Source organism: Callospermophilus lateralis, chromosome 2 (genome assembly GCF_048772815.1).
Source record: "Callospermophilus lateralis isolate mCalLat2 chromosome 2, mCalLat2.hap1, whole genome shotgun sequence".
Lineage (NCBI taxonomy): Eukaryota > Metazoa > Chordata > Mammalia > Rodentia > Sciuridae > Callospermophilus > Callospermophilus lateralis.
Genome location: NC_135306.1, coordinates 51,860,424 through 51,874,668, shown reverse-complemented (window position 1 = coordinate 51,874,668; position 14,245 = coordinate 51,860,424). Strand labels below are relative to the sequence as shown.

General features: G+C 33.4%; 1 protein-coding gene across 4 annotated transcripts in view; it reads left to right on the top strand.

Moving 5' to 3' along the window:
- The window catches only part of Cntln (centlein), a 327,261-nt gene that overhangs the window by 114,231 nt on the left and 198,785 nt on the right, over nt 1-14,245 (top strand). For all 4 annotated transcript variants that reach the window (XM_076843415.2, XM_076843416.2, XM_076843414.2 and 1 more), the window contains exon 7: nt 80-242. In XM_076843415.2, the coding sequence (XP_076699530.1) occupies nt 80-242 (163 nt within the window). The remainder of the gene's footprint in view (nt 1-79; nt 243-14,245) is intronic.

The following is a 14,245-nucleotide window of genomic DNA, read 5'->3' as shown; positions in this document are numbered from 1 at the left end:
TAACCTTAGATGAACACAATTATTTAACTGAGATGATTTTTATTCGTGCTTCTTTCTGTTTATTGCTTCCTTTGCACAGGAAAGAATTGCAGGAGCTGCAAAATCTTTACAAACAGAACAGTGCACATACAGCACAGCAAGCAGAGCTGATCCAGCAGCTTCAGGTTCTCAATATGGACACACAAAAAGTACTGAAAAATCAGGAAGATGCCCATACAGCTGAAAGTATATCATACCAAAAAGTATGCTTTTATTTAGTTATAAAATATAAATTTATAGATATGAACATGGGGGAATGCATTACTTTTTAAAATTTTTTTAAATTTAGCATTTCTGTATTACTCCCTTTTATATGTATTTTTTCTTTTCCATATTCACAATGAAATACATGAAGTTCAACTGGGTAATATTTAGTATTTTGTCAGTTTGTTCATGGTTATTAGAACTGAATTATTTATAATGTAGATATAGCTTTATTCCATAGCTTATTATATTTATAAATTTCGACATCTACTATGAAACTTGTCGGGGTATACTCCCCAAATCCTTTCCAGTTTAGGGGTAAACTGGAAAGGATTTGGGGAGTAGAACTACTCAGTATTCTGCTATGAGAAATTAATCAAATGTTATTCTAGTTTATGATCTATGACAGACTTTTATAATAAAATTTGTACAGTATGTTATTGGCAGATCTGCACAAACACAAAGGGGAATGCTGATGAGATCTTCAGGGTCAATAATTTTCAAGGATTTTTCCTCTTTATTTTGTATGTTTCTTTTAGTAGTCATTTCACTTTACTGTTGTTTCAGGAGCCCCTTAAGTAGGTGTACCCAGCTATTTAGTTAGAATAACTGACTCAGCAGCAGTAAGTTTCAAAAAATTATTGTTTTCTCTCATATATTTTGCATAATTGGCTAAATTATTTATATGAATAGTTTATATATGGATTAATGCTATGAGAGCAGTGTTATTTCCTTTAATATTTGAAGCTGGTGACATTTTAAGAGTTTAACTAATAAAATCCATTTTGTTTCTACAAATTGGATCTTTTTTTTTTTAATCCTTTTTCCTCGAAAAAGCATGATGAAAATCTAATCTCTATAATTCACACATATAAGTAATTTCATTATGTAACATTAAACATGTTTTTATTTTGTTGTTGTTTGTTTTCTTAAACATAATTTTAAATGATGTTTTCATACAGTGGTTTTTAGTAATATTCTGTGTTGTCTACAAGTTTTCCCAAGGACATAAATAATACCGAACAGGAGGGTAGAGCCTATCTCTCTGCTTCAGTTAAAGCAGTTCTATCTTTTTATTTTATGTGATGAAATTACCCCCTGTGCTTTTGTTTCTACACCAGGCTCCATTGCTAAATGATTTGAAAATTTACACTTTATGCATAACTTTGTTTTTACTTTTTTACTCAACATTTGTTACCATTGATAATTCTTTCTTGAAATCCTTTTTTATTTTGTTTTTGTTGTTGTTCATTTCCTAGCTTCCAATGCACTACAATACTGTGATTTTCTTCCTTCAGTTCTGTTACTTTTTTTTTTTTTGGTCCTTCCTAGTCTTTATCTCATGTGTTAAAATGTCTCAGACCTTAGTTGTCATATCTGTTTTTTTTTTTTCCTGTTTAAACTCACATCCTAGATGATTTTATCCAATCACTTATGCTTTCAAAATCGTACTGAGTTCTGGGGAAAACTTGTCTACTTTGAATGTCTTCCTAAATCTTTAGGAAAGAGTATATCTACTTGCTTACTCAGTAATCTCTTTGCTTTGATGCCTAATGGACTTCTCAGTCTCAACATGTTCAAAACTAACTTCTGCTTTGTCTTAACACATGTCCAGAATTCTATTTCCTATCAATCCTTCTGTCACCATTTTAGCCATGCCATTATCATTATAACAGTAAGTTGCCACTTGTTTTCTTTACTCTGATTTCATGCCTTTGAGTTAACTCTCAACACATATCAAGATATTCTTCCTAAAACTTAGCATATCAAATCTGGTTATTCCTCTTTTCTCTCCATTGTTTTCCCAGTACATACAAAGTAAAACCTGTGTGATGCTAAACTTTTTCTTGTGTTTATTTACTCCAATTTAGCTATATTAACCTTATTTTTGTTCCTTGTACATACCAGGTATTTCTTCAACCTCAAGGTCTTTGAGCTTGCTTCCAGTGCCTGAACCCCTCACACCCCATTATCAGCAAAGATACCATCTACTTACTAAATTTGAGAGACAGAATTATCATTTCCTTGCTTGTATAACTTGTTCTAACTTAAATTTTTATCTCAATATTTTTGAAGCTTTCCCACTAGTATTATGTTTTTCTCCTACAAGAAACATGAGAAATATCTAAGTGGTAGAAATGTATTGTTCTTATGAATATTATTGAGGCAGATAAAAAGCCAAAAAGTACAAACTAAGATCTGCTGCTTTGAAAAATTGGCTTACTTTTCCGTTCTTTAGTCTATTTTTTGTCCTTCATTTCTCAACATTGAATTTCATTTTTCTTTTTATTTGTTCCTCAGACATTACTTCTGCACTCTGTGTGCATGCATATGTTTGTAAAATTTATTGATATTTAACTTAATTATTACTCTGAAATTGTAGTTCTCACTATATTATTTTAATTTATTTATAGTAAATCATAATTTTCATGTTGGTATTAATATCCTCAAATTAACTCAATTCAGAATTTTTTTTATTATTTATACTTTATAAATTTTGCCTGCAGTCAGGAGACATTACAATTCTTTTTTGTTTGATAGTTTAGATATAAATAGTTACTAATAAAAACAGAATCTTTGACAATTCCATTTCCCAAAGGCAAATATTATTAACACTTTGAATATTTACTTTCAGCTTTCAAGTAAATTTTAATGTATCTGTAAACATACTAAAAATGTGTTCTACTAGCTGAGTACATGGTTCATGCCTATAATGCCAGCTACTTGGGTGGTTAAGACAGGAGGATTGCCAGTTTGAGGCCAGCCTGGGCAACCTAGCAAGTCTCTGTCTCAAAAATACAACGTTCTGGGGATATATTCAATAGTAAAGCAACAGTGGGTTCATTCCATAGTACTGCAACAACAATAACAAAGTAGTAAAATATTATATTAAAAGCTATGGCATATAATTATTTTGGAAATAATAATTTATTTAACCATTTTACAATATCAATTATAATTTAAATTTTTCACTATTATAATGAACTTGGAGTAAACATCTCTTTGTTATTATTATATCAGACTCAGTAATTATTAGGATGAATTGAACATAGACACAGATACAGACACACACACACACACACATGCACACACTCAAACCCACCCACTCAGGAAAGTGGTCTTTTTATGAAGAAGTTAGTAACATCATATTAACAGTGTGTAATTCACTTTTAATTGGGTCATAAATGAAAATGTTTAAATTATTAAATAAGAAGGCTCAGGGGATTGTGGAGTTTGAAGGGAACCTGTTGGCAACATGATCAGTAAATATTAAATTATTCAGTTTTAAGGAGTTGAATAGTATGGTAACCCACTTTGGTTGATGCAATGTTAAAAGCATAAATTCTTATTTTAATGCTTATAGTGTCTTAAAGCTTAACAGGGATATTTCTAAATGGATTTAAATATTATTCTTGTTCACTTAATTTTTACCTGAGTGGGTAAATTGGTCTGAATAGTATAATAAGAAGGAAAAATTAAGAATATAAGTGCTAGAATTAGAAATTGAAGTTTCCCCCAAAGGCTGATGTGATATGACTTGCTTAATTCCTGTGGCAGTATTGGAAGGAGGTGGAAGCTGAAGGAGATTTCACCTTTAGGAGACGGGGCCTAGTGGAAGGAAGTTTGGTTATTGGGGTTATGCTCTTGAAGGAGATATTTGGTCTTCAGCCTCTGTCTCTCAGTTTTCTTTCAGGCTATCATTAAGTAGACAGGATTCTTCTATCCATGCTGTGGTTTCCTTGCCAATGGCCCAAAAGCAATTGGACTAAGCATCCATGAAAGCGATCCTTGAAACTGTGAGCCAAAATAAATCTTTCTTCCTCAATAAGTTGATTTTTCCAGGTGTTTTAATCATGTAACAACAAAGTTGACTGATACAGATATTTGGTAGTAACAAGAGGGGTCCTTGATGTGACCAATAGGCAGTGTTCAGAATCTTTTGAAATAGGTTTGCAGGAGGAGTTTGGGAAAGTTTGGAGAGCTGTGTTAGAAAAATCCTAGAGTGCTGTAAATGGAGCTTAACGGGTGACTCTGGTGGAGGCTCCAAGACCAGAATACTGATAGAAATGAGGACATTAAAGGCTATGTTGATGAGGTTCAGAAGAATATGAGGACTCTATTGGGAAATGGAATACAGACTGTGCATGTTATGTTCTAGCAAATAACTTGTCCACATTTTGTTTATGCCCTGAGACTTTGTGTGAGACTGAGTTTAAAGGTGATAGACTTATTTATGTGGCAGAGGAAATTTCAAGAAGGCATAGCATTCATGCAGCAGCATAGTTATTACTGGCTGCTTTTAGCTAAGCATACAATGAAAATTGGGAGCAAAATAAGACTGAAAAAATTTGGAAAAACTTGCAGTTTGGCAAGAAAAGAAGTGCATTTACAGTTATGGCCAAGTTAGTATAGAGATTAATACCCATTAAAATGAAGCCAAGTATTTTGCATGAGTACAATAACAAAGATGCCTTAAGGGCATCTCAGGAATCAGCAAGAACCCACCAATTGAAGACCCAAGTGTGTAAAAGTATAAATTCCTTTTAAAGGTCTTTCATTTGAGAAGGTAACCCTGGGCATCCTGTTTATATAGGGTCACCTAGGCAATTGTTTCCCTGGGTGTTGTTTCCCCATGTTCAGCCATAAAGTCATACAGAGGCAAAGCATTACAACCCTGGTTCAAGTAGGCTTGACTAACACCTGTTGCTGGTAGCAAATGGAGGCATTATTCCCACGATGTTAGTTTGAGCAGGTATTTAGAAAGCAAGAGTTATAGGGTTATGGAGTATTTCACTAAGATTTCAAAGAAAAGCATACAGAAATCAGGAAGTATATGGTAGGGTCAGAGTTCTTGCAAGCAGTCCCTGACAGGGCAGTGTGTAAAGCTGTGAGAGTGAAGCTAGAGCTGCAGTGGAGACCCAAGACAATTAGAGATGCCAAGCATGTGGAACGCCCTTTGAGGGAAGCTGTAGGCACCAAACCAAAACAGTCCAAGACCGTGGCCATGTGGGCTGCAGATGACAAGATAATAGGATCATATCATACCACTATGTGACTTAGATGCAGATATGAGACAATGGGATTTAATGTTTGCCTAGTGGGTTTTGGTCTTAGTTTGATCCTTCCCCATTCTTTCTATAACCCTTTTCCTAATGTTTGGAATACAGATGTTACCCTATGTCTTTCCCACCATTGTGTATTGGAAATATGTAACTTTCTTTTTGATTTTTATGGGGACTTACAGCTAAGTTTGCCTTGAGTTTCAGAGGAGACTTTGTACTTGGACTTTTCTTCAGTGCTGGCAGTGTTAAGATTCTAGGGACTAGTGGAGATGGACCGAATGCATTTTGCGTTCTGAGATTGGCATGAGCTTTTGTGTCCCAGGGAAAGAATGGTATAAAGGCTCATATAATAAAGGCTTGGTTGTCAGCCTGTGGCAATATTTGTACGTGGTAGAACTTTTAGAAGATATTGAAAGAGGATAATGGTTATTTGAACCCTAACCCCTTCCTCTCACTTTGCTTTCCCACTGGTCTGAGCTGAACAGGTTTCTTTTACTATAGACTTCCATCATGATGTACACCCTCACAACCATAGGCCCATAAACAAATGGGCCAAGCAGCCATGGACTGAAAGTTTTGAAACTGTGAGCCAAAATAAAATTTCCTGTGTAAAATTTGATTTTCTCAGGTGTTTTGTCATAGCAATGAAGAAGCTAACAAGTGAGGAAGCCTTCCATCTAGATCACAACCGTATATAAAATAAATAGTGTAAAAAATGTACTATAAGCCAGAGAAAACCTGTCTTTCCATTTACATGCATCTTTTCAGAACAGTTGGTTTTTTGGTGTTTTTTTTTTTTCCTGCTTTGACCAGAAGACCTAGAACGACTTAGAGGAGTAAGTTTGGGATTAATGGTTTCAGAGGTTTCAGTCTATAGATGTCCAATTCCATTGCTCTGGGCCACAAGAGAGGCAGAACATCAAGGCAGAAGGGTGTGGCAGAGCAAAGCAACTCAGGACATGAAAGTAGAAGAGAGAGCTCTTCTCACCAGGGCCAAAATATATAACCCAAAGGCACTCTCCCGGTGACCCACCTAGCTATACTCTACCTGCCTAGAGTTACCACCCATTTAATCCCTTGAAGTGGATTAATGAATTGATTATTAGGGCTTTCATAACCCAATCATTTCACATTTAAACTTTCTTGCATTGTCTAACACATGAGCTTTTGGGGGACACCTCAAATCTAAACCACAACAACAATATCATGTAAACTGAGGTAAAAAGGCAAGCCACCCTAAGTAACCATTTAGTTGTAATAGTGAACTCTTATTTATTTTGTTTATCATGTCTTCGAAGTTAAGCTTTTGTTTCTTTATTTGCATGTCACACTAACCCTTTGTGAAACCATTATTATTTATTGTTATAATAATTACCATCTTTGTTTTATAAATCAGATATCTGAGGGTTAGACTATTGTTTAAATTCAAACAACTACCTTTGTAGAATTTAAATCTCATTAATATTGAGTTCAGAATCCATAAACTTAAACTTTATTTTAAGGCCCACAATATAAATTTATTTTTACCTGTAATAATATGATCTTATCCTGAAAGGATTCAGTTAAACAAATTCTACAAGTTGCATGTGGAATTCTCATCAACATTCTTTCAATATTAAATAACCTTTAATGTTACACAATTTACCCTGATATCTGAATTGTTGTTATGAAGAGTCCATTGTGTGTTTGTTTATTTATTTATTTTTGGTGAAAGAGTATACCATATTAATATATTCTGTGAAAGGGGACTCCATCATTACTCTATTATTTTCTCTGATTGCATAAATTTGGCTTGTTTTTAAAATTTGGCTACAACATTCACCTTCTGCAGATTTTTACTAAACTTCTTCCCATCCATTGCCCCAAAAATGTATTGGTTATAGAGTGCAGGATTTTAATATTTGGGAATGATACACTGTGATTATTTTCATGTGTGTTTAGACTTCCTTTGTTCATTTACATCAAATTTTTCATTCTGATCCTAGATTATTTTACTTAAGTATTGTGTTATGTAGTTTTTTGTTTTGTTTTGTTTTGGGTCATTGTGACCAAAAGACCTGATAGGAACAACTAAGAGGAGGAAAAGTTTGTTTTGGCTTAAGATTTCAGAGGTATTAATTCATTGTCAACTGACTCCAGTACTCTGGGCCCATGATGGGGCAGAACATCATGGTGGAAGGGCATGGTGGAGGAAAGATATCAGCTCAAGGCAGCTGGGAAGCAGAAGAGAACATGAAGATCTAGGGATAAATAAAAAATCCATAAGGTACACTACCAGTGACCTACTTCCTTCAACCAGGCTTCACCTTCCTACATTTACCACCTAGTAGTTCATTTAAATTATGAATCTATTAAATGAATTAATCCAGTGATTAGTTTATGACTTTCATAATCATTTCACCTCCTCGATTAACAGGAGCTTTTAATGGACGACTCATATCCAAACCATAATGTCTTTATTCTTATATTTATCTAGGGTTTTCCCAGTGCATTTGAATAGTCTAGTAATTCATGCAATGAGATTAAACTGATTACTTTAAAATATTTTCACATAGGTTAATTTTAATATTTCCAAAATTTTATTTGGAGTTTGGATGTGAGGCTTAGGTGAGTTGAATCAAAAAATTATATTAACAGTTTTGTTCTCAATTATTATTATGCTTAGTTCTTCAAGAATTAGATATTTATATATTTATTGATTTATTGTTAATTGATGTTTTATAGATAATCACAAAAGTGGAATTCACTGTGGAATATTTATATATACACATAGCATACTTTTGTCAGATTCCTCATTTCCTCCTCTTTGCTGACCTTCCTCCCTCCCCCTCCACTTCATTCTACTCCACTGACATTCCCTCTATCTAGCTTCTGCAAATTAGAGAAAATATTTGATCCTTGATTTTCTGAATCTGGTTTATTTCACTGAGCATGATGTTTTCCAATTCTATTCATTTACTGGCAAACACCACAATCCATTCTTCTTTATGTCTGAGTAAAACTACATTATGTATTTAGCTTGTTTTTTTAATCCATTCATTTCTTTCTTTTTTTTTTATCCATTCATTTCTTGAAAGGTACCTGAGCTGGTTCTATATGTTGGCTATTGTGAGTTGTGCTGTTATAAACATCAATGTTCCTGTATTACTGAAGACTGCAGATTTTATTTCCTTTGGATAAGTGCTGAGGAATGGGACAGAAGGGTCATGTGGTGTTTCCATTTCTTTCTTTCTTTCTTTCTTTTCTTTTTTTTTTTGGATACTGGGAATTGAACCTAGAGCCATTTAACTACGGAGACACATCCCCAGCCTTATTTTGTATTTTATTTAGAGACAGGGTCTCACTGAAATGCTTAGTGCCTCGCCATTGCGGAGGCTTGCTTTGAATTTGTGATCCTCGTATCTCAGCCTCCTGAGCTGCTGGGATTACAGGTGTGTACCACTATGCCTGGCTTTTTTATTTTTACTTTTTTTTTTTTTGGTATCAGGGATTGATCCCAGGGGAATTTATCAACTGATCCACATCCCCAGCCCTTTCTAAAATATTTTATTTAGAGACAGGGTCTCGCTGAGTTGCTTGGTGCCTCATTTGGTTGTTGAGAAGGGCTTTGAACTCTTATTAATCAAGTCTACCTCAACCTTGCAAGTAGCTGGGATTACAGGTATGTGCCACCATGCCCGTCTCATTCCTAGTTTTTTAAGGAATCTCCATACTGTTTTCCAGAGTGTTTGTGATAATTTATGGTCCCATTGACAATGTGTGAGTGTACCATTTTCCCTCACATCCTCACCAGCATTTGTTATTACTTATATTCTTAATAATTGCTATTTTAACTAGAAAAAGTAGACATTTTTGTAGTTTCAATTTGTTTCCCTAATTGCTTTTTCATGTTTGGTGGCCATTTGTGTTTTTTTCTTATGAGAAACATTTGCTTAGTTCCCCAGCTATTTATTGATTGAGTTATTTGTTTTTCTGGTGTTGACTTTTTTTAATTCCTTATGTATTCTGTATATTAGTACCCTGTCAGAGAATCTGGCAAAGAATTTCTCCTATTCTGTAAGCTTTCTGTTCATGGTGGTTATTGTTTCCTTTGCTCTTCTAGGGAACCTTTTTCGTTTGATGATATCCCACTTATTGATTCTTGGTTGTATTTTGATAGTGTCTGTTCCAATACATTGGGGGTGTTAACTCTGTTTTCTTCTATCAGTTGTAAAGGTTCTAGTATAATCCCTAAGTTTTTGATCCAGTGTTATTTGACTTTTGTGCAAGATGAGATATGGTGATCTAGTTTCATTTTTCTGCATATAGATATCCAGTTTTTGCAACATCATTAGCTAAAAAGGCTATCTTTCCTTCAACCTATATTTTGATACCTTGTGAAGTGTCAGATGGTTTGAAATATGTAGGTTTGTCTATGTGTCTTCTGTCTCATTGGACTTCATGTCTATTTTGATGCCAATGTCATGCTTTTTTTTTTTTTTTTACTATATTTCTGTTGTATAAGTTCAGATCAAGTATTGTGATGCTTCCTGCTTTGTTTTTCTTGCTCAGGATTTCTATTCTGAGTCTCCTATTATTCCAAATTTGAGAATTGTTTTTTTCTAATTCTGTGATGAATGTCATTGGTATTTTGATGGAGATTGCCTTGAATCTCTGTACCACTTGTGGTAATATGGCCATTTTGGCAATATTAATGCTGTCTATCTAAGAACATAGGATGTTATTCTATCTTCTAAAGTCTTCTTTAACTTCTTTTTTCTGTGTTCTTTAATTTTCATTGTAGAACTTTTTTTAATCTCTCTGGTTAGATTAATTCCCAAGTATTTTATTTTTTATGGTTATTTTAGATAGAGTGATTTTATTGCTTTCTTTCTCAGCAAAGTCACTCTTGGAGTATAGGAAAGCTACTGATTTATGAATATTGATTTTGTATTTGCTACTTTGCTGAATTTATCAGCTTTACAAGTCTTCTGGTGTAGTATTTTTGGGTCTTCACCATATAGGATCATGTCATTAGCAAATAGATAATTTGATTTTTCTTTTTCTATTTGAATCTCTTTAATTTTCTTTTTTGATTTCTCTGGCTAGAGTTTGAAGGACTATATTGAATAAGAGTGGTGAGAATGGACATCCTTGTCTTGTTCCTGATTTTAGAGGAAATGCTTTAATTTTTTCTTCATTTATTACTAGTTTGGCTTTAATTTTTCATATATATACTTTATACTGTTGAGGTAAGTTCCTTCTATTCCTAATTCCTCAAGTGTTTTAAACATGAATGGGTGCTGGATTTTATCAAATACATTTTCTGCATCTATTGAGTTGATTGTATAATATTGTCCTGTTATGGTTTAGATATTAGGTGTCTACCAAAAGGTCATGTGTGAGACCATGGAAGAGAGTTTAAAGATGAAATGTTTGGGTTATAAGAGGTTTAACATAATCAGTACATTAATCCCCTGATAGGGATTAATTTGTTGATAGCTGTAGCACATAGTGTGTGACTCAGGGAGGTAGATTCCTTGTGGTATGCCTCTGGGGTTTCTATTTTGTTCTTAATGAGCAGAGCTGTTTCTTTGCTTCCTGGTACCTGTTCCCAGCTGATTTTGTCTGCTATCACATTTTTATCATGATGTTCTACCTCACCTCAGGCTCAAAGGAATACAGTTGTCTATTTTTGCACCAAGACTGTTTAAACTATGAGTATCAAATACATTTTTCCTTCTTAAAATTGTTCTGGTTTGGTCTTTTGGTCACAGCAGCAAAAACAAACAAACAAACAAAACCCACAACTGACTAAAACATGCCCTTAATTCTATTTAAGTGGTAAATTATTACACTTACTGATTGTAATATGTTGAAACAAACTGTATCCCTAAGATGAAACCCCCTTGATCATGTTGTATTGTATTCTTGATGTGTTTTTGAATGAGGTTTGATAATATTTTATTAAGGATTTTTGCATCTGTATTCATCAGGGATATTGTTTTGTTGTTTTGGTATCAGTGTTATACTGTCTTCATGGAATGTACTTAAGTGGGGGTTCCTTTACTTTCAATTTACTGTAATAATTTGAGAAAAACTGGTATTAGTTCTTTAAAGGTGTGGTAAAACTTAGCTGAGAATCCATCTAGTACTGGGTTTTACTTTGTTGGAAGGCTTTTAATTGCTGTTTTTTTAAAAAATATTTTTTTAGTTGTAGATGGACACAGTATCTTTATTTATTTATTTGTTTGTTTGTTTGTTTGTTTGTTTGTTTTTATGTGGTGCTGTGGATCAAACCCAGTGCCTCACACATGCAAGGCAGGGGCTCTACCACTAAATCACAGTCCCAGCCTTTAATTGTTGTTTTAATTTCATTATTTGAGTTGTTCTGTTTGGATTTTTATATCCTTGTGTTTCAATTTGGGCAGGAAATATGTGTCTAGAAATTTGTTAATGTCTTCTAGATTTTCCAGTTTATTAGAGTATACATTTTCAAAATAGTTTCTATTTTGAATAGTTCCTATTTTTGATCCTCTGGATTTCAGAAGTATCTGTGATGATATTTCCTTGTACATCTCTAATTGTTTTTATTTGGATCTTCTCTCTCTTTCCTTTGGTTAGTTTTATTAAGAGTTTATCAATATTGTTTATATTTTCAAAGAACCAATGGTTATATTTTCTTAATTTACAGTTTTTACTGAGATTTCTGTTTCCTCTGCTCTTTTTCTCTCAACTTTTCACCCTTCTCATTTTATCATTTGCCCTTATGTTATGGGATTCTCATACAGAGAGACAGAGCACTGGGGCATTCAGGAGGAAGCAGCATTTATTAGTGCCACCACTGGCCCAGTGGATTGTTATCCGTAGGCTGAGCCCTGAATGCAGGAAGCATTGCCTTATATACCTTTTGTTAGTTCCTCTTTTTCTTGCCAACTGTCTCCCTTGAAAGTTAATACTCATTCTGATTGGACATTCTACTTCTATAGTGAAGAGTTGCAACAGTGTTATAACAGAGTTGTGGCATGTGTACATCCATACTGATGGTGTCATGTTATTTTTTTCCCATCCACACTTCCATTTCCTCTTGTTTCTCTTACTTTTAAAGTAGATTTATAACATAATATTCATTTTATTATCTGCAGAGTTTAGAAACAGTTGTTCATAGTGGTAGGATGAGGAACATGAATGGGGGAACAAGGGTGAGAAAACTAAAATGGTTTTTGAGAATAGGAAAGAAGTAAATCGATTTTTTGCCGATGTCTCCTTAACAGATCAATAGTTTCACACCTGTGTCTACTTACCATATATATGAAAGGCCATTCTAAAAACAGAAACACTGATCAAGATAATTAAAAGTAAACTATTATGTTATCTTGCTCTAAGCATGTAGATATTTATATAATGTTGGTTGTTGGAGGTACTGTGAATTGAACCCAGGGAAATTCTACCACTGAGCTATACCCTCAATCTTTTATTTATTTTATTTTGAGATAGTGTTTTACTAAATCTGGCCTTGAACTTGAAATCCTCTTGCCTAAGCCTTCTAAATAGCTGGGATTATAGGTGTGTGCCACCATTTCCAGCTTATAGTAGTAAACACTTTAATCTTTTACAACATTAAAATACATACATGTGATTTAAATATTAATATAAATTATATCTGCATTTGTGATTTTCAGACTATGTTACATGTTTCAGGTTCTAACTATGTGTTTTATAACTTTTCTCTCTTTAATGGTAATTACATTAAATAATCCAATATCAATTTAAGGAAAAAAGGAGTTAACCCATGCATACTTTTTGCTTAAGCTTCAGGTTATAGTTTTCTTCTTTTTATCTTCTTGTATAAATATACTTTTCACTTGAAGAATTTATTATCTGACTAAATGTTGCAAGTAGTATAGTTAGTAAATATGGAAAATTTGTTGAATAAGTTAGTGTCCTTGGATGAGAGAGCATATATGTTTTCAAAATTATTTAAGTAATAAAAATATCATTTTGCTTTCCCAATGCACATTAAAATATGGGAGCAAGTTTACTTTAGTACAAGCCCCTGAAAATTGAAGGACTTGGAGTTTGGGAGCTCTAATCTAATATTAACTTGTTTTCCATAATCTGGAGATTCTCTTTTTCACTTTAATTTTGTCAAGAGAAAATAGCATAAAGAATAATAAACATAATAAATGTTAATTATATATTTTAATCAGTCATACCTGTAAGATATATAGTAGAACATATGATTACATTTTTATAGGGAAGAATCTTACAAAAATTGTGATAAAATTCTAGCATTTTTGTCTATTTAAATGAAAGTTTTAGGCAAAAGATTTTCTCTGAAAACTGTTATAATGTATTCTGATTGCTAATAGAGAAAAAGTTACTTATAATGCCTGAGTCAGAACAGGTGAATGAATCTATTACCTAATTTACTTACTTGAGAACTTTTTTTTTTAACTCTATTGTTATTAATGAAATGAGAATAATGTAGTATCCAGGGCACTGGAATATCTAAACTTATGTCTCCTTGCAATATCTCCTAGAAAAATAAGCATTTTATTATCCTGAGGCCTTGTCAGCAGAAAACACTTCAGAAATAAAAGTAGACAAATCTTGTTTGAAGATGTTTTGGCTAAGTTTCTGTTGGACTGGGTCCTAAAATTAAAAATGCTGGAAGACTGTCTTTGCTTCTTGTACTCTTATGTCTGCAACTTACTAGTCTTATTGATATTAAATATGTAAAGTCCAGTTACCCATCAAAGAAAACAGGCAAGTAGGAGATGTTTATTTGGAATAAGGACTAAGGAATGAGAATTTGTTCCAATTCCTAGATGTGGGCAGGCGTAAATCATTTGTTACAGTCTTTCTCTGTCCTTTTTCACCTGCTTCTTGGAAGGATAGATATTCAGTGCAAAATAATTTGTCCTTATGTCTAAGAGTTACCCACCCAATCATATTAG